General features: G+C 26.5%; 1 protein-coding gene across 2 annotated transcripts in view; it reads right to left on the bottom strand.

Moving 5' to 3' along the window:
• Nucleotides 1-2,317: 2,317 nt before the first annotated feature.
• Btk (tyrosine-protein kinase Btk29A) overlaps nt 2,318-24,280 on the bottom strand; it is a 73,986-nt gene continuing 52,023 nt past the window's right edge. For both annotated transcript variants that reach the window (XM_067270138.1, XM_067270137.1), the window contains 6 exons: nt 23,057-23,163; nt 20,086-20,174; nt 19,511-19,709; nt 16,409-16,527; nt 11,637-11,794; nt 2,318-2,654 (listed from right to left, as the gene is read on the bottom strand). In XM_067270138.1, the coding sequence (XP_067126239.1) occupies nt 2,583-2,654; nt 11,637-11,794; nt 16,409-16,527; nt 19,511-19,709; nt 20,086-20,174; nt 23,057-23,163 (744 nt within the window). In that variant the 3' untranslated portion in view covers nt 2,318-2,582. The remainder of the gene's footprint in view (nt 2,655-11,636; nt 11,795-16,408; nt 16,528-19,510; nt 19,710-20,085; nt 20,175-23,056; nt 23,164-24,280) is intronic.

A 24,280-nucleotide genomic window follows, 5' to 3' on the forward strand; every position in this document is an offset into this window, starting at 1 on the left:
GATCATCTTTCTTATAGAAAATCTTTTCATTTAATAAAGTTCAGAATTAAAATTTCAGCAATCTGTTTTAATTAAAATATTACATATCAATCATGATTCTTTTGTACTTCATTTTAAAATTTACCCTGTTTAGAAAGAGGAAATCACAGTTTGAACAGGATATTCGTAAATGATATTGGAAAACCTTACTTGAAGTAAGAATATCATTATTGATTAATTACACGCTATATTAAGTTTCTGGAATTAAATCATTGTTATTAAAATGCAAAATATAATAATTTAAAAAATACTATTATAAGGATAATTATGTTTAAAAATATTTCAAATTAATTCAATTGGTTTTCTTTATATATATTCTTATTGCTAATTGATTTTATATTGGATTAGCTGAATATAGTAAAAATATTATATAATATTCTCTGGCATATAAAATTTATTTTTTTTTTTTGTAATTATAATATAGTATATGAGATTTATCATCATAAATTTACAAGACTATTACAGACTAAAAATAAGTATTTCGTATGTCTAATCTTTTAGTCAAAAATCATTCATTTTAATGCGGTTCAGAAAATAGTTTCAAAAAAATTTTCTTTCATATTTTATAGCAATTTTCAATCTTAAAATAGAGCAGTTTATCAAAAATTTTTGATTTTTAAATTTCTGTATTAAGAATCTTGTATTCTTTTCATATTGTGCTTATTTTATACATTTATTTTAATGTAAATAGTTGTTTTTATATATTCATAAATCTTGTTTTCTTACTGTAATGAAAGAGCTTCTAAAATTCATCGTCAATTATCCAAAGCAGAAAAGAAAGAAAAAGAAAAAATTTCGTGAGAGTTGTCAAAGGAAATGAAGATATGAAGAATTTTACTTCTACAAATAAATATATCAATATTTATTGCTTAATTTACCAAGTCTTGCAATAATTTGAATAGAATGAAAATTTATTATTAATAAAACAATTTTCCATTATAAATATTGTCATTTATTGGCAATTTTAATGAATAATAAATTAACAACTACAAAAAAGCAGGATTTAGACCACATTTTTTGCATAGTCAAATGACGTTTATTCCAATCAGAGAGTCAAATCTTTTAAAGCATGAAAATTTATCTTAACTTTAATATTCTAAATTAATAGAATAATAATAACTTAATACTGAATATTAAAATTTTGATTAGTCTTTTAAATTTAATAATTACGCATAAATTTTTAAAAATGTTAAAGATTTATAAGAGAAAAAAATAAAATACATAAATATACATACAATTCTAAAAATTCAGCTCAATATGAATGAATCATTTATGTTAATTAAAATTTTTATTCTATCTACAAAAAGTCTCAAATGGACTACACTGTTGACATAATCGATAATATAAATGACTATAATATGTAAATTAAAGTAGATTTAAAATCCTCTCTGAGCCATTATCCAGCTTTTTATTAAATATTAATTTCATTTAATCATTAAAATGTTCAATAAATGACAACACATCCTATAGTATCAAAATTACTTAAGTAATGAATTTATTAGCCTAATTTTATTCCTATTATTATGTAATTTAATAAAATTTTCAACAATTTATTTTCATTTATTATATACTAAAAAATATTAATCATGCTCCTTCAAAAATATATGTTTGACCAAGTTTTCTTTATTAATTTTGATATTAAGATAATTTATAACTTTTATAGCAAAAACAGGGCATTTAATTATAAAGAAATCAGAAATCCAATAATTTCTTGAATTAATATTTAATATTAATTCTTATAATAAAAGTTTGTTTGTAATAAAAACTGCAATCTTCTAATAATAATAATAATAGAATTATTTAAATATATTAATGAAAAGCAAATTTCATTTAGCAAATTTATATTGAAAACACATTTATATATTTTCAGTATCTTGCATCATCATCATATTTTTTTAAAAGCATGATTAAAAAATTATTAAGTGTTTTAAAGTCTTAAAAATTAAATGATAATTTTATAAATGGATATTCTTAAATAGTCAAAATTCAAATTTCAGTACAGCTTTTTGCATATCGTTTTTATAGATATTATATTCAAAAGGAATATAGTTTTAACAATGAGAGAAAAGAAAATACTTTACATTATTAAATTAATACAGAATAGAGTATAAATTTTAAATTAAAATCTAACAAAATTATGCATTATTATAAAATAACTACTTATTTTTAATTAAATGATAGTGGAAAATTAAGAATAGACAAGAATATTGATATGTTATGGATAAAGAAGGCAATTTCTACTATAGCATGGCTGACTAACTGCCATTACATAGTAGTATTCTTTGTAAAAGTTGCGAGTTGCTTTTTTAAGTTATTTCTTTTGAATTAAAGTATATTTTCAATTAAAATACTAATGTAAATTGCATTTTGAGTTCTGAGGCATAACGTTTCATTATGTCTCAAATAATATAAAAACCGATATCAATAATACAAAAAATCTTTTTCATATTATTATTAGAAATATTGTTTTACACCTTATTGAAAAACAGGAAAATCATAATTTCTAAATTATTACTATTTTAATTATTACTAAACTTTATCTTCTAATCCTTTTCTTCCAAAATTTTTTCAAGTTGTTGATTTAGAGATCTAAATGATGGCCTATCTTCTGGATGCTGTTAAAAATTGAAAAAAAAAATATATATATATATAAATTATAGTAAGGCTTATATCAACAAAATACTAATAAAAATTATTAAATTACATTTAATAATTTTTATTAATGTAATTATTATTATAATTGTCTCTTATACAGATAACTGGTAACATATTTGGTAAGAATGGAAAAGAGAAGAGAATTTATCCATTCTCTTTTCTGTTCTAATATCCTCACAAATGTTTATACTTTGAAATAATGAGTGAGAAATGTGTCGATGGCACTCTTGGTTTAAATTATACTTGCTCAGATGCAGTTTAGAGTGCTCATCAAATCCATAACTCATTTGTAAAATGCTTTAAAAGAAAAGAACACCTGTTTCTAATAACTTTAAGAAGAAAGAAAGTGAAGAATATTACAATTTAATAAAAAAAAAAGGTAAAAAGATAGTCCTGAAGTATATTTTTGATATTTTATGTAAGTTTTAAATTAATGCTTATTCAAACTTTATACCTTTACATTCAGGTGATTTATTATCCAAAAAATATATTTATTTTGGGTAATAAATTACCTGTTTTATTAGACCTTTTTTCAACATAAAAAAATCATGGGAAAAAAATTATAAAACTTTCTTCTACTTCTCTCCATGAACCAAAAGAGAACAAAAGCACAAATAATGTGTGAAGTGTTATGCACTAAACTAATTTAGCATCATTTTCTGTCCTCTTTTCCATAAAGTATTAAATAAGACTACAATTAGTGGAATCTCTAGTTTTATTGACTTTGATACTAAAAGGCCGTATTAAGACAATTAAAAATGTAAAACTGTAAATGTAATTTGAAGATTTATTAATATTAATTCATTTGTTTTTGTTTAAATATTATTGTTTAAGCAGTGAAATCTTTAATTGGTTAAGACTGATTACTGACACTGATTAAAACTGACAACAATAACAACTCTCAATAATTGTATATTATGTTGGAGCTGATATGTCAAGACAACTTAAAAATGCCTCTTTATCTGAAAATAATGATAACTAAAACTGATTACAATAAATAAGGTTTGTAAATGCATTTTAATTTATATGTTTTCAGACATGCTAATTCTAATAAACTAGAGAAATGATAACTATAAGTAGATTCTATTGTATTCAAAATTATTGAAACAATTGAAAAACTATCAAATTTTGTTTATCAATGCTGAACAAAAGACAAATTATTTAAAATTCATTATCAGATAATACTAGCAATCCAATCCAAGCATAAAATATCAATACATCATAATGTATAATGAAATACTAAAATTTAAAACTAAAATTAATTAAATAAAAAAAAAAAAATTAAACTTTGTGACATAAATGTTAGAGTTCCTGTGGTTAAAAATGTTATTTTAAAAAATTCTTTATTAAATCCATATTGCTTTTTCTGTCACATAAAAAGTTGCAACTTTTTTGGTTTTTCCTTCTTTTTTCTTTTGAAAATATTAAAAATTTCTTATTAAAAAAATGCCAGATAATTTAATCAAATGTAATTTTTACCATAAATAATAATTTGAAAAATTTTTTCATCTTTTCAAAGATATAAATTAAAAGGTCACCGTATTTACATGTGTTTAAATTACAAACTTACATAGAAAATCACTACAAGAAGCTTGCCATCTGGCTTCTTGGTAGCAGTCTATTCTGACACCGAGAAGTCAGAGAGCCTGCTATTTTCTTTTTGTTTTATTGATGATTGTCAACTTGTCATCTACTGCAAGTGCATATTTTTTTACTTTACAAGAAAGTATAACTTTGCTAAAATAAAAAAGTTATTCTCAAAAGCTTATTATTATATTCTTTTTGTTGATTGTCTAATGCAAATTTCAATTTGAGTTTAATTTATATTAGGCACAAATTTAAATTGTATTAGACATTCTGGAGCATAAGATCCTTGGAACCTTTGCATAAAATAAGAAATAACTGCATAGAAAATGATAATAAATATATGCTAAACATAATAGTTACAATATTGCAATTTCTAAGTTTAATTTACAGTCAAAATTTTTCTGATTAAAGTTATTCCACATCATCTATCCAAAGTAAAAGAGAAATATGATTATGTAAGAGAATTTATATATAAAACAATATATTTTATTACTGTTCAATACTTATGCAAATTATGAAGTATATGCTAGGGAAATAATTTTTAATTTTCATTTTGTAATTTATCACTATTCACTTTTCAGATTATTATTCTCAAGAATGTTGTTAAAATATGTTTCATTCAGAAATAATTACAACATGCAGACAAATAATAAAGTAAAAAGGATGCATTTTTACATTTTAAGCAGAATCATAATCAATTATTTATTGGAGATTAATGTGATAAGTATCACGTAAAGATAATACATTGCATTTTTGAATAATGTGATTTTTAATCAAATTGTTTTTTACACTAAACAGGGAATGAGAAATCACATCCTAACTAAAAATGTTCTTGATTAGATAAATTCAGAAATTATAATATCTTGTTATTATATATACATATATATACTCTTGCAACAAATAAAACTCCAGCAAATCATTTATCAATCATGATTTTCCCCAAACGTGGTTTTGAAATAATCAAATTTCTCTCAAGAATTGAGTTTAATGAAAATATTAAATATTTTTATATTTGAAACATTGTTAGTGCCCTATAAAATGTTCAAAGATATCTGAAAAGCAAAATTGTCCAGGCTTTAATTCTCAGCTTTCTTATGAAGAGTTATGATGCTTCCCATTCAGTTTGAGCTTTAAAATTTTTTTCATTTCTTGTGATTCATAAAAATTTTCATTATGCTGTTGTATTATTGACGTAAATTTTTTTATTATAAAACACACATTCAATGACTTGGTTATTCTTCTTCTAACCTCTTAATGCCCACAGAGTCATGTTTCAGTGACTGAATTTTTAACAACTAAGCCTTTTATTGGAAAATAACCCTGCAATTGGTAAAGAATGCCTATACATGGCTCTATATATGTGGCATGTATCAAAAGTTACGAGTCAAACAATACTGCATAAATTCAATAAGAACTTTCTTTAATATTTCTTGTGGTAAATGTACCTTGGAACATATTGCTACTTTTCCAAATATCTGCTAGAATGATTGACAATTTTTGCTACTGTATTAACAGCTTCAAAATTCCATCCTGCCACAATGTAATCACATGCAAATCTTGCTATAACCTGGTCACAGTCATCAAACTTTGTACCCTGCTTGCTTTTTTAATGGAGAAAACAAATGAGTCTGACAGCAATAGGTCAGGGTTGTAGGGAGGATGTGGCAGCAACTCCCAGCCCATTGTTTCAATTGCAATTTTGTGTTTGACCAGTTGTATGGGGAAAGCATTGTCTTGTTGCAAAATGATATTGCATTTGTGTGGATGCTTGTCACACTGTGCTTGTTGCAATTTATACAATGTTTGCAGTATTGTGAAGCTTTGATGGTTTCATCTCTTGGAAGAAAACTGATCAATATGTATCTCTCTGCATTCCAGAACAGTGCCAAGTTACAAAATTTTTGTTCATCCAGTCCTGGGATATAATGCAGGTCTCCAACACACACACAAAACTTTGTAAGCATGTTTTTTTTTTTTTTTACATTTTTGGGCTCTTGGAGTGTCAAAACATTGAGAAATTTACAAAACAAGAGGAGGTCAAAATTTGATTGCCATAATTTCTGTATGTTATATTCTATAATAGCAGGGGCAGTAAAAACTGCATGAACTGAATGCTAGTAAACTAGAAACAATAACTTAATTTTAAAATACTTTTGCAACAGATGATGAAATAAAGTGTAAATGAAATTACTGTATTTTAAGTCATGTAAAATAGTAATCAAGCCATATAGACCAAAATAAAGTATACCACTTTTGACCAATCTGGAAACAAAACTGAGAGAGATAATTGATAAAATTTTTCAGGCATGTTTATTTCAATACAGGAAAACTATGAGAGTTTCAAAAACAGTTACAATTTTCACCACAAGAGGTTTGTAACAGCACCACTGTTGCAACAGCATCAAAGAAAGTTCAACATTCTGCCATGCTCAGTCACTGCAATTGACTTATCACGTTAGCAACAGTCAAGTGCAACATATCAGAACTGACGAGACTCGCTTTTCTTTCAAGCTGCCTCTTTAATTCTCATAAATCTGCAACTCCACATATATAAACATTACTTTTCAAATAGCCCTATAACCAGAAGTCACGAGGTCAGGTAAATAAGCAACAATCATCCTTTCACTGCCAAATATGTTAAACAGCAAGTCTCATTAGCTTTGCTGTAGTTTAGAAAAGACAAAGTTAACAGCAGTACTATAAAGATATTCTGTGAAGATATGTGTGACACCATCACAGATCACTAGAAATGAAATTTGTAACTATTTTTGAAAATCTGACCATAGTTTTCCAGCATGGTATATATATAATAAACATCTATTATTACTAATAGCAAAATAATAGCCTAATTAATTACAGAGATCATTTGGTTTAGTATCATAGTTTTCCCATTGAGATAAATGTGCCTACAAAAGTTTATCAATCTATCTCCAACAGAATTTTCTAAAGTGGTATACTTTAATTATAGATACCCTGTATAAATTTTAAACTTTTTTGATAATGCAAAATCAATAAATTGTAAAGTTTACTGAAAAAAATAAATTAATAACAACAAATCATTGAAATAAATCCTGAGCAATTAAAACAATTGTCATTCACTTCCGTAGTGACTAATAAATAAATTTATCAATAAAGCTTTTTTTTACTTGCTATATAACAAAATTTATAACTCAATAATTTGAATCTATTTCGATTTGGATAAAAAATTATTATTTGTAATTAATTACTTTTATTATAAACCTTTATTACTGATTTTAATTTAAAAAAATTTTATATCAGAAATTTAAATTATTTTCTTATTCAGAATATTTATATATTACAAGATTTGAAATACATTAAAAATTAATAATTAAAAGTAGTGAAACACTTCAAATTAGATAAATTTTATAGAATGTCTTTCAAATAATACTAACAACAAAAATATAGCTTTATTAATAGTAATGTTCAAAATAAACCACTCAGTCGGTTTGACGAAAAACACAAATTTTATATTTACAGTAAAATGTACAAAATAATCCAAATTAGAGTTACAATTAATTATGCACAAACACTAGTCTGAACAACAACAGATTATTCCCGTACAAATTCGTCGAAAGAATTCCTTACGAACAAACAGACTTGTAATTAACAAAACCTCCGAGTCAGGAACAAGTTCGTACACAAACACGTAACTTCCAACGAGAGAGTTAGTTAGCACTTCGATAACGACGATCTCCTTTTGATCCGATCCGATCACCCCGATACGATGCCAGCCGATCGCGATACGAACTTAAATGGTCGACGGCGTTCGAACCCTGCTCCAATCAAATTTGAATGTTCCCGCAACGGCCGCCAACGGTCACTTCCCGCCGGCCAATCGTCCGATGGTTGACGATTTGAAACTTAACGGTTCTTCCCACGGAAGTTCCTAACGGTCGTTTCTACCGGCCGATCCTAACGACTTTTCCGTTATGAAAGTTCGTTATAACAAACAGGTGGGAATCGCGCGTCTTGGCGATTCCATACCTTACATTAATGTTTATAAATGAATAATTAATATAAAGCAAAGTTTTTGCAATGTTACTCAAAGACAAATTACTAAATGTTAAGTATGGTTGTATATTGCATATTACTTTAAATTATTTTATGTTTCAGTTGCATTTAATTAGTTTTAAAATTAATAATTAAACTATTCTTAAATCAGTTTTTATTACTAGAATTCTGAATTTTCAAATTTTTCTTATCTTTAGTTTACAATTAATTAAACACTATTTATTGTGAATTAACATTATGAGAAAAGACTTAGTTAAGGTCTTGTTTTAATACAAGGATTATCCCAAAAATGCACACTGGGCAAGCATGCTTCTCCTTACAGACAAGCATGATTCTTGTTTTTCACATTAACAACACAACTTTTACTAAACATATCAGTGCCTTTCTAAAGAAAATGTCTGTGCAGAAACAGTTGAAATGGATAATGAAAGTGCTTCAAGTCTAGTCACAGTGTTAGATGAAAGCTCTTACAATTACAAATTTGTGAGGTATTACTGCTTATATGCTATCTTGTAAATATTATGCCAAATAATCTTACCTTTGTATCCATTCAAGAGAAATAGAAAATATTTGAAATACAATTTGGAGAAATAAAGAAAAAAATGAAAAACAGTTTTTATTTCTTCCTTCCATACTACAAATGTAATAAGTCCTGACTGAATAAAGGCCTAAGTAGGCATAGAATATTTTTTTTTATAGAAATGAATTAAGGACTAGAAGCTAATTTTACAAATAAGAAATCTTACAATTAGAAAAGAAACTACATGATCATACATTCTGATGAAGAAATACAATTTAAAACATGAATTGAAATCACAAGCAGCTCAATGGAAAACATCCTTCTTCAATATGTCCCTTGAAATGTCATGGAAAACAGTTAAAAGCCAAATAAATGATCATAATGGCAAATGATTAAAATGATGTTATTCCATCAACTTGTGGAAACTAGAGTAATCTCTGGTTTCTACAGGCTGCTGCAACATTTTTGCATCAGAAATTGCAACTGAAAATTTATCAAAACAACTACAGTTATTGAAATCTAGTGTGCAGGCCTTGGAGTGCCATTTTCCCTTTGAAAAAGTGAGAAAAATGAGTTGAAATACAGAAATAGTGAGTACAAAGTGAGTACAATAGTGACAAAACAAAGTGAAAACATGGAAGGAAAACTCAGCAAAATAGCAGTAAAAGTTTTTTTTTTTTTGTTCTTTTTATTTTGTTATGGTTACATTTTAAAAAGTTCTGTATATACTGTGATACAGTAGGTACTTGTTATATTGTGGATTCAGATATATCGCGCTTTTTTGGACCTCCAAATTTTAAAAGCACTCACGTCAATAAATTTTATATTGCCAATTGTCATTGGATTTCTATTTACAATGAAATATAGTATTTTATTTCTACCATTGTCTTTGAATCTACTACTGAAGGTGAAACAATAAATTCATCTAGATCTAAATATGCAAAACAGGTAAACATATCAATTATCATTTGTTTCCTTTTGATATTAAATATTCTTTATTTATTAGTTTTAATTATCATCTCCTCATTTACAAGTTTCTGTGAATTTGAAATTTCACATCTTTATGTGAATTGAGGGTATTGCATCAATTCATATAAAAGTGTAAAATTTCAAATTCACTGCATAATGGGTAAGGAAAAGATTTCTTTAATTCTGAACAGAAAGTTTTTATACAGTAACAACTTTATTTTGCTTTTTAGAGAATTTTTAGTCTTTGTAATTTTATAAGTTTTGATGGTTCTATTGTATGTTCCATATTGATTTTTTTAAATTTTCAATTACAGCATTTATAATTTTTATTGAGAAACATAAATTACACGAATTTTTAATAAGCGATTTATTGTAAAATATAGTACTGTATAACAAAATCATAACTATACATATATAGTTACAATCCATATCACATTTAAAAAAATTGTAACTGATATTTTGTTTTTATATCAACAGTATTTGTTTCTAAATGTCATTGTTAAAGAAACAATGCTAAATGGGCATTGGTGGTATCGATGTTTACATAAACATCAATTAATACGAGATAACCAAGAATAAAGTTCAGTATTGAAAAACTAAGCTTATTTTATTTCGAAAACACTTGTTGATGAAAGAATAGAGGATAGAGATTGCATAATGAATGTATAATCTATTTAGTATAATCTATTTAGAATGTATAATCTATTTAGTATAATCTATTTAGAATGTGTAATCTATTTAGTATAGGCACAGAATTTTTAGTACTTGGTTATATCGCAAATTTTCTTTGTCTCCTGACAAGCGCGATATAACCTGGATTACGCCACTATCTCATGTTAATTTTAATAATTATAATATACTTCAAATTTAGAAGCAGCAGCAGTATTGTCAGCTTGAGATATTAATTCCTCCGCATAGTGTTTTCCCCTACAAAGGGATTTTCTCAGAAAACAGCCAAAAGCATAGGAATGCTTAAAATACTTATTTTTAATCCCTGTAGATAGAAATGCAACTCTGAAGAACTAGATTTTGGCTAATAATGACAATATGGCATGAGTATATAACTTTACCCAATATTGGCTTCTGAATTTGTAATGAGAGGGATTTTTTTTAAGTGCATGAAAGACTTTTTACATACGTGAAAAAAATTTTTGTTTCCTATAACCTAACAACACTAAGCGGAAGTTATGGTTTTGAGTCCCGCTCAGGGTCAAGTATTTTCTTCCAGAAAATTCTAGTCCAATAGTCCAATAATTCGGCAGATCATTTGGCTTTAAAATTATTTTTGATTGGTCCCACATCTTAATTAAGCATGTGGAAATGTTTCACATCATAATTAAGCATGTGTTTCTTGTTTGTACAAGAAGACCAAAAAAGCGAGAAAAGTGAGGATACTTCAAAAGAATGAGTACAAATGAGAAAAGTGAGTGATTCTTGCCTGAGTGTGTTAATTCTTTATGATAATGCAAGATTTTTACCAATTACAATTAGATAACATGTCCTTAACTGACCTACAGTCCAGACATATGTTCCCCAATTATGACCTGTGTCCTGAACTGAAGAACCATTTATTTCTTGCACCAATATTTTTCAATAATTAATGCACTGCTTGCAGTTATGACCTATTGTATACACAGCTATCTCAATGTTGAGAAACAGTTGCAAGTCTTCAAAAATATTGTTTTAAATGTTAGTGTAAATACTGTTGATTAAAACCATTTTACTAGTATTAGTAACATTACTTTGTGCATGTTTTAGGATAATGCTCATTTTTTAAATATTCAATTAACATTACAAATATTTTTCTCTACTTAGCATAACTTAATTCAATTACCTTTTCCCAACAAGACCTCATAATTACATAAACTTCTCGTGGACATGCTCTTGGTCTTTCTAATCTCTGTCCTCTTTGTACTTGTTCAACAACTTCAGCATTAGTAGCACGACCATAAGGCATCTTCCCACAAGTAAATACTTCCCACATAAGTACTCCTAATAATAATAATAAAATTAAGCAAATTTATAAATTGGAAAGACTACTACTAATTAATTCCCTAATTTATCACAAAAATGAAAAAAATAATAAATAGTAATATAGGAAATCAAAAATAATAAATATCTTGAGATTTTTATTATTATTTTATGAACTATTAACTTAAAATAATCAAAACATTTTCATTCTTATTAAACTATATGACTATGAATTATGATTTCTAATTAAAAATTAGGTTAATGTTACCTTAGGTAGCCAAGATGGCAGACCTTCCGGTAATCTCGATCCAGTTACTTAGTAATGTTGGTAATGGAGGGAGCTACAAACTATGGTGTTGTGTTATGCAAATTAATAGTAACGACGCATCTCGTGTAGAGCTATCGGCAGAAAGTAGTAACAGGTGTAATAAGCGTTGATTTGAGTGATTTTTGACTTTAGATGTACTTTTTTTAAATTTTCTTTTCGAAGTTTTTAGTTTAATATTAAATGGTTAATTATGAGTTCTTTCAATATTTCTTCCCAAGAGTTTTGGGCAGCGTGCATCACCCATAATTTCTATCAAGTGCTCGAATCAGAATTTTCCAAATTAGGTATGGACCTCAGAATTGATAAAGGTTTTAAATTTGCGGTGAGTCTAAGATTACAGCATATTGAGGAAGTGTGTAAGAATTGTTCAAATTTGTGCAAAATTTTTTATCGACATGACCGAGATTCGTGTGTGATGAGATGCAAAAAATGTCGAAGAAATAGTTCTGCATTCGAAGGAACCTTTAAAGGTAAATGTGGAAAAATATCATGGAGTAGAATATTTTCTTTTATATGGCATTACATTGCATTGGAATGCTCTTCGACCATCTCGAATGCCTACCATCTGTAGGCATTTTGAATAAGGCTGCTGTCGACTGGTCCAACCATATACGTTTTATTATGCTAGTTGCTCTGCACAATATGACGTCGTTTAAAATTGGAGATCCGAAGAAAATCGTCAAAATCGACGAGACTGTCATATGTAAACAAAAATATGAAAAAGGCCGCAAACTAAAAAGTATGAAATGGGTTGTAGGGGAAATATGTCAAGAAGACAAGAGCTGTTTTATCTGTCAAGTAAACAATCGTTCCGAAATCACGCTAAATTGGATTATATCGAAATTTGTCAATTCAGGAAGCTTGGTCTTAACTGATGAATGGAAAGGTTACAACATCATAGACGATTTAGAAGGTGTCGAAATAGAGCACAGGACAGTCAATCACTCCGAGAATTTCGTTAACCCCAGAACAGGAGACCATACACAAAATATAGAAAGGCTATGGGGGTATTTAAAAAACAAAAAAAATCTACCAAAGCATTACACCGAGGATCTGTCAGACTCATACATATATTCCTTTATGTATAAAAAGTTTTGTGGTTGGCCTTCAAAAAAAGCTCGGGGAAAAGTTCTACACATTTGTGTACCATTTAAGTAAGATATATCCCAGTTCAGGGCAAATTCCTTTGTGGAAAGAACCCGAGACAGTCCCTGCAGCCTCAGTTTCTAATATTAAGAAAAAAGCAAAAAAGGTGGTCAAAGAAAAGGTGAAGAAAAGAGATGAAGGCAATATTACTACTGATAAGAACGATAAAAGTAGGAACGAGGGTAGAAAAAAGAAGAGAAAGACAAGTAGTCAAACGGTATCAATTTCTGTCGAATCCAAGCGTAAAAAAAAAACAACAACAATGACGTAAGTACAGTAGAGACTCGTTAATCGAAATTGCCGGTAATCGGCACGATTTTCAGTCGAACTGTGTCGTGCTGAATCAAACGTTTTTGATACTAGATTTACTTCTAAAGTATAATTTTCATGTTTTTATATTCTTCAATATATTTATCTTGTTTGTACAAAATGAAGAAATAATTTTTAACGATACAATAGCCTCGATTATTATAAAAATTTTCGTTAGGCTTAAAATCGATGAAAATTCAACACGAAGCTACATGCAACGGAGAAAAATTTGAACATCGAACAGGTTAATATATTTTTTTGTGCATAATCAGTAATCGGAACAAATCACTAATCTGAACAACCCCAGTCCCCAATTGATTCCGATTTTCGGTTCTCTACTGTAATAACATTATATTTATTGTTTATTTTTTTAATTTATTTTTTTAATATTTCGAAATAGTAATTATTTTAACAAAATCCTTAAATTCTAAAATCGGGATTTAGTATTTAATAAATCACAGAGCATATCATATGCATAGTTGCTCCATCATAAATCGCAGTCAAGATGGCCACCATCTTGACGTCACTAAGTAACTTGGATCGAGATTACCGGAAGGTCTGCCATCTTGGCTACCTAAGGTAACATTAACCAAAAATTATTTTCTTTACTTTTAAGGATCATCATATTAAAATTGTTTCTTATTTAATACTCTATGATTTTTCTAAACACAATTTATCTTTATTACTGGCAATCTTATAAATAGTGTTTTTTTTAAATTATTTTAATGTAGATTTATAAAATATTTCAAAATTCAATTTTTATAATTCAAAAATTCCTGAATGGCAATGATTATTGGTTTATTATAATTATTGATCTTTACATCGTCTTTGAAATACTGTATTTACTCGCATATAAGACAAGGTTTTTATTCAGTTATCACAGCTTCAAATTCCTAGGTTGTCCTATACATACAAACAAAAGATTCTTTGCGTTTTTGCAAATAATTTTTGTGAACCGTGTATTTGCATTTTTTACCTCTTGTATTTAAAAACAAAGTATTTTATCTGGTATTTTAAAGTATTTTATAAGTATCAAAGTATTTTAGTCGTTTGAATTGTTCTTATATATTGTCAGGAGTAAAGATGAATAGCAATAAGAAATGCAAAGCTTTTGAATTGAATTCCAGATTTAAATTCCAAAATCACACAGGAGCCCGACATAAGTTTTATTAATCCATTCCCACATGAAAACAGATGATTATTTGGAAATCAGAATTCAGAGAAACTCATAAGTGTAATTGATGGAGAGTGGATTCGACTGTTAAGAATTGGCAAAAATAAAGGTTCCTGATTGTACAGCTTTGCATGAATAGATTATGTTGTCGATTTTACAAGATTTTTCCTTAAAGTTTAAAATGCCAGTAATTTTTGTGGGACAATGTGTGCATTTACATTCATTTGATATTTTACTTGTGATTAAATGAAATAAAATTAGAATTGAATTAATAAATCTAATTTTCTTTATTTTGATCTTTAAAGTCACACCTCATCCTGCATGCGAGTAAATACAGTACTTTATACTTTACATCCTTCATTTATAAAGTCCAATAATTTCTCATTTATGAAACATTAATACAACTTTCTAAAAATTTAAGTCATTCTTAAGTCATTCAAATATTTGAATTACAAATCACAGAATGCTCATTTCTCCTCTAAACAATTTATTTTTAAGATGTAACTTACACAAATTACATGAATTATATTCTTCTCCTTCTCAAGTAACTTAAACAAAAATTGGGATTGGGAGAGACAGCTAAACCCTCATCAAACCCGATAATATTAATCCATTACATCATCAACTGCCATAAATAATTGGGCTATAGTGCCAAATTTATTTATAATCTTTAATCGTTTATAGCCCGATTATTTACAGCAGTCGATGATGTAATGGGGAAGACAGCATAAATTTGCAATTTAATGCAGGGGTGAATGGATTACATATCTCAATTTCTCATACTAGTTACTTTTACATACAAAGTATTATTTTATACAATTAAAACAGTTCTCTTTTAATATTTTACCTGTCCTAGTTTATAAATAATTTAGAGATTTTAATTTAGTGAGCACAAATTTCTACGTCTAAGCAATTCAGAATTAACAAGTAGTAAATATGATAAATAATACTGATGAAAACACATGACATTGAACTAGTTCAACAGGAAAGGTTAAATATGCCTTGATTATTATGAGAGAATACAATTATTTTTTTTACTAATTACATCATTAATAACATACTTGGCTTAAATTTAATGAAAATTCAAGAACAAAATATCAGATTATGTATTTTTGACTAATAATTTAACAAACAGTAAAAAATGTTGTTAAACTCAACTATCAACACTGATATTGTCATGTCCTGTAAAATCTGCAATAAGCCAATACTAAGTGCACTGTAGCTGCTGAACTGATATATTACAGAAAAACTACAACATACACTAAAATACAGCACAATTTGTAACATCAAGCAACAACCAATATGTTGAATGGTATGATCTGCAGTACAACAGAAAAGTGCATCGAATGTAGATGATATTTTTTAACAGAATTATGAATTATAAGTACCATAATGTAATGAATTACACAAAGTCTATATTTCAATATTAAATCTAACTTAAATAAATGCTTCAGTTTTTTCATGTTTTTCATATACCACTTCATTTTTTCATATTTTTATACCTACTAACGTTACTGCAAAATAAATTTATGAATTCCACAAAAAGACCAAGTAGCAGTAAATATATTTTCCTCATAAAATGTTTATTTTTTCGAAAAAACATAGTTTGTATACTATGGTTTATACTTTTCTTAATAAACATTATATATTAAACACATACATGATCAAAAAAACTTACCATATGCCCATACATCTGATTTACTGCTGAACCTTGTATATCCTAATACTTCAGGTGGAGCCCATTTGATTGGAAATTTGGTGCCTCCAGAACTTGTATATTCATCATCTATAACATATCTGAAGTAATAATATAAATATTAAAATATATAGTGTTACAAATATTTGCAAATAAGTAAACTATTATAAAGATGATAATTGAAATTAATAAAGTCAATTAATTTTAATATAATTGGTTTATCCTGATGAAATATTTACATAAAATTAATTATTAGTTATTGTCAAATTTATGAAACACTTTTATTGAAATATTCTATTTGTATTTCAATTACATTTTTTTGTTGAATTTTAATAAAAATTTATTAAGATGTTTCATTACTTCCAAAAATTAAAATAAATTCAAAATTTAATTCAATCTACAGGGGAGTGCAAAAGTAGGTATAAATTTGCTATTATAGAAAAAACATGCAAGGAAAAACATTTATTTTTATGCATAAATTAAATCACAAATAAGGAATATGGTTAAATAATAAAAGATTAAAAAAAAATAATAATAATAATAATGAACACCAAATGTGTATTTCTCTGATTCACAACCAGTGTATCTACTTTTTCATCTCCCTGTACGTAATGGATATTTTCTTAAATACGAATATTAATTGATTATATATAATAAGCTGAATTAAACATAGATTATGTTTATTCAATATAAACAGAGTAATCTTAAATACTCTGCTTATATTACAGAATGGTTTTTTTTTCACTAGATTATTATGTGGATTTTTGTTTTTGAAGATGGCAAACAGTTAACCAATTCCTAGTACCATTGAATCTGACTCTTACTTCAAGTAATCATGATTCTCCAGCTTGACATTTTGAGCATAGAACTACTGAATGCTATTTACTGCAGTAAATACACTGGTTTGCATGTACTTTTCTCAAGAAGTGTATTCAATATAGTACAATAAAATTTTGCTCTAAATATTCAGAAGTATTAAACTTAATTGTTTACTAATGAATCCTATGTAAAACGTTTTAAATGTTTTAATGTTTTTCTGATAATTGTAAATGGTTGCATAAGTGTCTAGTCAGTCATCTGAGACTACTTAGGATAGAGTACAAATTTACACGGAATTTTGTTTTATGCATTACATGCTGACATGCAACTTGCACATAAAACAAGAGGAGAAGTAAGAACAATTTTAACAATAATCAATACTATAAATAAACTAATTTTTATAGGTTATAAAATTAATGCAATATAAGTAGACTTAAATTTTTATAAATAAATACATAAGTCAATCTTTCACTGCAACTTCTCTCAAATTTAAACATGTAATTCAATCACATTAGGAAGAATACATTTCCTAACACACAGCATCATTGACTACAGTAATCATAAAATGCTATTTAAGCTCAAAGAATCAGAGATTATGATATATTTAGCTTTTTATAGTTGTTATAACATTAGTTAAGTCACTCATATGGAGTTCATTGGAAACTTCTAAACTTTATTAATTATGTTCAACTATTGATTTTTAATGTAAAAATCTTTTTGAGAAACGGTATTTGTAGCAACCAACTAAAAAACCAGACATTACAGAATATTTTTGTGCTTAATTCAATTTATTCATTTAATAATTTGGTACCAAAGATAAATAGTAGTTAACTTGCAATAAATTAACTTGCAAAGAATTAAATTAATGAATAAATTAATTTAAGAAATGCTTGGAAAAAATGACTGAACTAAGACAAGACCTAAATTCATAACTTTTTGTCAGTTGGAAAGTTATATTTCCAGTTAATATAACCAGAGCACATTTCCAATCCTTACCCTCAGATACAAAAAAATTGAAATTATAATTGCAATAAGTGATGATATGCAAAATATTTAACAACCAAGATATGCTTATATTAATTCATGTATAATGCAAGTAATTAAAAAAAAAAAAACATATGTAGAAGCAAGTTAGAAAATTTATCTTATTTATAACTGTGTACATGTCATCTAGTTGATGTAAGCACTCATACACATCACTGTAATAATTTCAAAATCATTTATGCATTTTGGGGATTGCTAGTGAGATATTTTTTTGAATGATGCCTTTGTATGAACCACACTTTGACAAAAAGAACTGCATTTTCATGTAATTTCTTATGTCAATTAACATTGTTAAGTGTTATAGTCATAATTAATGTCTATCAGTATAGAAATATTTCTACAATTTATAATTAGTATAACCGTGTTAGTACTGTACATACTCGCTAAATATCACTCCTGAATGCAACCAAACTCATTGATTTATCTTGTTAGTTAGATATAGTTCTCTTCAAGGACCATTAGTGTACTCAGCTAGCTTCAACCTTTACATAGTATGATAAGTAAATATACATGTATATTTATAAATTATTTATTAAGTTAATTCTAATCATCATTCACCAACTTTACATGCAAAATTATTTAATAAGTAAATTGAATATAGCATAAAAATAGCATATATTTTTGGTTGATTGTTATATGTATCCAATTCTGAATGTATGAAAGTATATACACATATCAAGAAGATAAATTGAAGTATATTGAATGTAATGGAGAGCCTATAAATGGAAATGTCCTCGGGGAGAAATAAATAAACTAGTAGTGATGTATTATAATTCAAAATTATGTCTGAAGATAAAAATAAAAATGAAGTTCTGATAATGAACTTCTTAGCCTAAACCCTATTTTAAATTTTTTTTAATTGATTAATTTAATTATAATCATTATATTTATTATAGTGTTAAAATAATCCATAATTTTCAACTGTTTGATTTATTATGTAAATTGGAATATGGCTTATATTAAACAAGTAAAAAAAATATGCATAAGTAATGTAATATAAAGTAATGCAAAAAAGTAATGACTATTAATTGCATGGATATTCTGAATTACATAAATAGTGCCTTTTTCAATAATCTTACACAATGATACAATAATACATAAATAATACGAAAGAAATTTTCAATTAAAAATAATAAAATTGCACTAATTAGAGACAAACTTCCATCCCAAAAATATTTTATTTAATTTAAAAACTGTCTAAAAGTGAAAATATTTACATACCTGGCCAAACCAAAATCTGCCACTTTTACTACATTTCCTTCTCCAACTAAACAATTACGAGCAGCTAAATCTCTATGTATATAATTATATAGTTCTAAATATGCCATTCCACTGCAGACTTGAATGCACATATCTAATAAAACTGCTGGTTTTTGACATAATCTAGCTTCACATTTTCGAAGATAATTCAATAATGATCCTGAAAAATGAAATCCAAATAAATTTTTTAAAATAGTCAATATACTATAATAAAAATATTTGAAAACAGTTAAATGTAATGCAAACTTTACAAATTTTTTATATATTTATATAATAATTAATTTTTAATTTTATTAAAAATATTACTTATAATTATTATGCAACCATCTGACTGAGTTAATTTTTTTAACATGTAATTGATAAATTAAAATTTTTTTATTTTATTGTATTTTTTTTCAGTTTGGAAATAAAGTGCAATATAACATATATAAAACAAAGCATAAAATCATTTATAATTTATATGTAATTTATTTTTACAATGTAATTTAAAGTTTTTACAATATTTGCGATTATTAAATAATATTTACACAACTTACCATGCTTCATATATTCTGTAACAATAAATATTGGTCTATGCTTGCTGCAAACGCCATATAATTGTACCAAATTAGGATGTTGAAGTTTCCTTTAAAAAAATTTATGTATAATTATTACTATAAGTTTTTTCTCAAATTTAAAAGTAAACAAAAAATATTTATTTGGATATTTTCATATTTTTCTGACTATATGAAAATTACTACTACTTCATTGATTGATTAATTTTAATTTAAATACATCATACTTATAGTTATAGAATCTATCAGAAAAGAAATTCTTGCAAATAGTTTTTCATTAATTAAAAATTTACTGTAGTTCATACAAGTAAATAATAATCTTTGTTTACTAATAAACTTGTTTTGCAATAGACTATTAATGAAAATTTTATCTTAAATTATATAGTTTTAAAAAAAAATTTAAAAAGTTTCTAAAATTTATGTAAATATTTGCATCATACAAATAAATTCTAAACATTGATTCATTACACTAATATTCATCTTGAAATTGGCTACTTGAATTAAATATATATAAAAAATACAATTTATTAAAACAATAATTTCTGAAATATTTTGAATAACAATCACAACAGTGTACTAAACTACAATGAAATGTGTTTTTAATACACATCTATAATTCATTAAAACAAATACAGATGAGTCTTATCTTTTAGTACTAACTCAAATAATAGAAAATAAATAATAGACAAAAAATACAAATATAATAAAAACGACATTCTTTATTTTTGTTATATATTACAGAAGCCAAAAGAATGAGATAGTGGTTTTAGTTAATATTTTAAGTTCTCAATAATTTAAGAAGCTGAATAGTAAATTGATCGTTTAGTATTATGAGTTCTGGTACAAAGATTTCATACTAAGAACATAAATTGATTAATAAATATAAACAACATGGAAAACAATGATTAGTTTGATACAAGTTAGAAGGAAGAAATCATAAAGTATGCAAAAATGCCTTGCTTAGAGCAACTTCATTTAGTACAGGATTCAATTAATGTGCAATAATTCATTATAGTGCAGTCATACCAGCCTAATATGTATAAGAGAATTTCTAATAATAGTTTCAAAAATAAATTTTAATAAATACTGGTATAAAGGTAAATAATGATAAAAAATAGATGAACACCATTTTAGATGTTCTATTAACTTATAAATTTATTTTAATAAAAAGTTACACAAGAAAGAAAAATACAAAAATAATTTTTAACTGCATGTAACATGTAAGTACCTATTTAATGATTAAAGATTTTAAATCATAAAAATACTGTGTTATACACTGCTGATAGCAATGCTGCTTATTTAGATTCAGGAAAATTGACAAAATGCCTAGCATAGTCAAACTACTCACCTATCCTGTTAGCTTTTTGTGCTATGTAATTTGGACTCTTTCATGCATTTTTTAAAAGATCTACTTCTGAAATAATTCTGAATAAGATCCAAATGAATTACATAGCATTAATGCAAAAAACTATTAAACACATTTTGGTACTTTCAAAAGTATCATGCAAAAATGGAAGGAGAGTTGGGTCCAAACAACATTAAACATTTTTCCCCCTCTTTTAAAAAACGTTAAAAATTGAGTTGCAAAATAAATTAATAAAAAGGTGTCATTAAATCTAAATTTTCTTTCATTTTCATGTATATTTTTTTTATAGATTCTATGATCTATTATTAAGTCATTTTTAATTATTTTTGAGTGAAAAAAATTCCTTCTTACATGAATCATTGTTTTCTCTATTAAATATGTTCCATGATTAGTGCAGATTCAATCAGTATACTAATTTTCCAGAATGCATTCTGTATTATGCTTGCATCTTATACATGGTATGATCCAAAAGTTCGGGGAATGCAGTAATCTACGACAACAAAAGCATGTATTTGAAGTTACAGCGTATGAAATAGATTCTACCAAACCACCTCTACGTGTTCAGGTTAATTTCACCCATGTCATGTGATTAAACCACAAGCGCTGCTGTTTTTTTCCGGAGATAGTTACCTTTGTCCTGCGACGTAATCAAAGTGGAGTTTCAAGAACAACCTCCAACATTAAATTTTGTCAGCGTTTAGGTAAAACACCTACGGAGATTTTAAAATTGCTAAGAAAGGTGTACGGTGATTCTACGGTGAAAGGTCATGGTGAAGTCGAAATGTTGGAAGTTGTTCTTGAAAATCCACTTTGATTACGTCGCAGGACAAAGGTAACTATCTCCAGAAAAAAACAGCAGCGCTCGCGGTTTAATCACATGACATGGGTGAAATTAACCTGAACACTGTAGAGGTGGTTTGGTAGAATTTATTTCATATGCTGTAACTTCAAATACATGCTTTTGTTGTCGTAGATTACTGCATTCCTCAAACTTTTGGATCGTACCACGTATATTATACTGATACAAAGAGAAAATACATATTGATCACAATACTTTATATATAACAAATAATATGCAAGCATATACTTCAATAATGCATTTCAATTAAAAAAAATTGAATTCATTATGACAATCTTTGCAGAATAGCTAAATTAAACAACAGTGATACTACACGAGTAAAGTAAACAAACATACCACTGAGCCTGTTACCAATGTGCATCTTCTAATAAACAGACCGTTACAAACATTTTCGAACTCTCAGGTTCTTCTTCAGGTAACTAATAACTCCTGAATGAATTCAATTGGAACACCAGTCAGAGAGTTCTGACTGGTGTTCCAATTGAATTTAATTTGAATTGCATTTGTTCAGGAGTTATTAGTTACTTGAAGAAGAACCTGAGAATTCGAAAATGTTCGTAATGGTCTGTTTATTAGAAGACACACACCGGTAACAGGATCAGTGGCATGTTTGAATAGCTAAATTCTAAAACAATTCAATTTTCATGTTTTTACATGTCATTAAATAGATGTATGAATCAATCTAAATGTAAGTTAATTGAAGTTCATACAATGCATAAACTACTTACGTCATTACTTTTGCTTCATCAATAAAATCATCTTCTGACATTGTACCTTCTTTCATAAGTTTAACTGCAACATCAGTGCTACCTCTCCATTTTCCTTTTCTAACAACCTACATTTATAAATATTTATTTACATATAAGAAAATTATTTTAATCTCAAATTTGTCTAATAAATAATAGAGCCATAAAATAAATTTAACTTCATAAATAAATAGAAAAAAACTTTAAAGAGACTGAATATATTTATAATAAATATTTCAAACTTTATATGTAATATTAAATCTTAAAATTCAAACAGTTCTAGAATACATAGTTAATCCAAGCACTGCAGTTTCAGATTTAAGAATATAATATACATGATAATAAGTAAAAAAATTATTTCAAAATGCACTTATTTATTTATATTGAATACTTTTTACTTTCATTATATTAATAATTCAATTCAATTCAAAATTTATTCGTAATAAGGCAGTAGCCAGTTACAAAGGATGTTTTTGACAACAATCACTTGTTATTAATATTAAAAATACGCTGGCAACACAAGTTGAACCAAGCATTATATTCCACATTTAATTACCAATTATAAGTATTTTAATAACATCAATTTAAAGTTATTTCAACCTGTACTGCAACTTGTAACTTTCTTCATACACATGATTCTATAACATACGCTACCATTAATTTACAATACTTATGTATTCACTGAATTTGTTACATTAAAAATTTGTGGGCGTATTTATATAATCTATAAATTATGTTTATCTTGGCTGTATGGAATACTTCATACATTGCTCTTTCATCAGTGCACCTTGTTAACATATGCAAGTCAAGATTGTGTGCTAGTTCCTTTGCATCTTTACAGCCACAAAACATGTGAAATTTTGAAATTATTTTTTGGCATCTTGGGCAGATACTCTTAGAAAATTCAATGAAATTGTTATTAATTAATATTAATTCTTTGTTTATTCTAAGTTGTATGAAAAATCTTTTAACATTAAACGCCAGGTTAGTTAACATGTAGTTATTAATAAATGGATATTCAAGAATGATGCCATACCAATCAGTTTTCTTTCTTGTGAATATGTCTTCTATGTCTTGTGATAAAGAAATTTCGAGCACATTTTGTATCAACATTTGAAAATGTTGTTCACTTATTTCAGGTAAATCTAAGAATATTTTAATAGAATATCCATAGCGCTTTAAAATTTGTGCAATTTGTGATACCCA

The sequence above is a fragment of the Centruroides vittatus genome, unplaced genomic scaffold (assembly GCF_030686945.1).
Source record: "Centruroides vittatus isolate TY-2023 unplaced genomic scaffold, ASM3068694v2 contig_364, whole genome shotgun sequence".
In the NCBI taxonomy this organism is placed as follows: Eukaryota; Metazoa; Arthropoda; class Arachnida; order Scorpiones; family Buthidae; genus Centruroides; species Centruroides vittatus.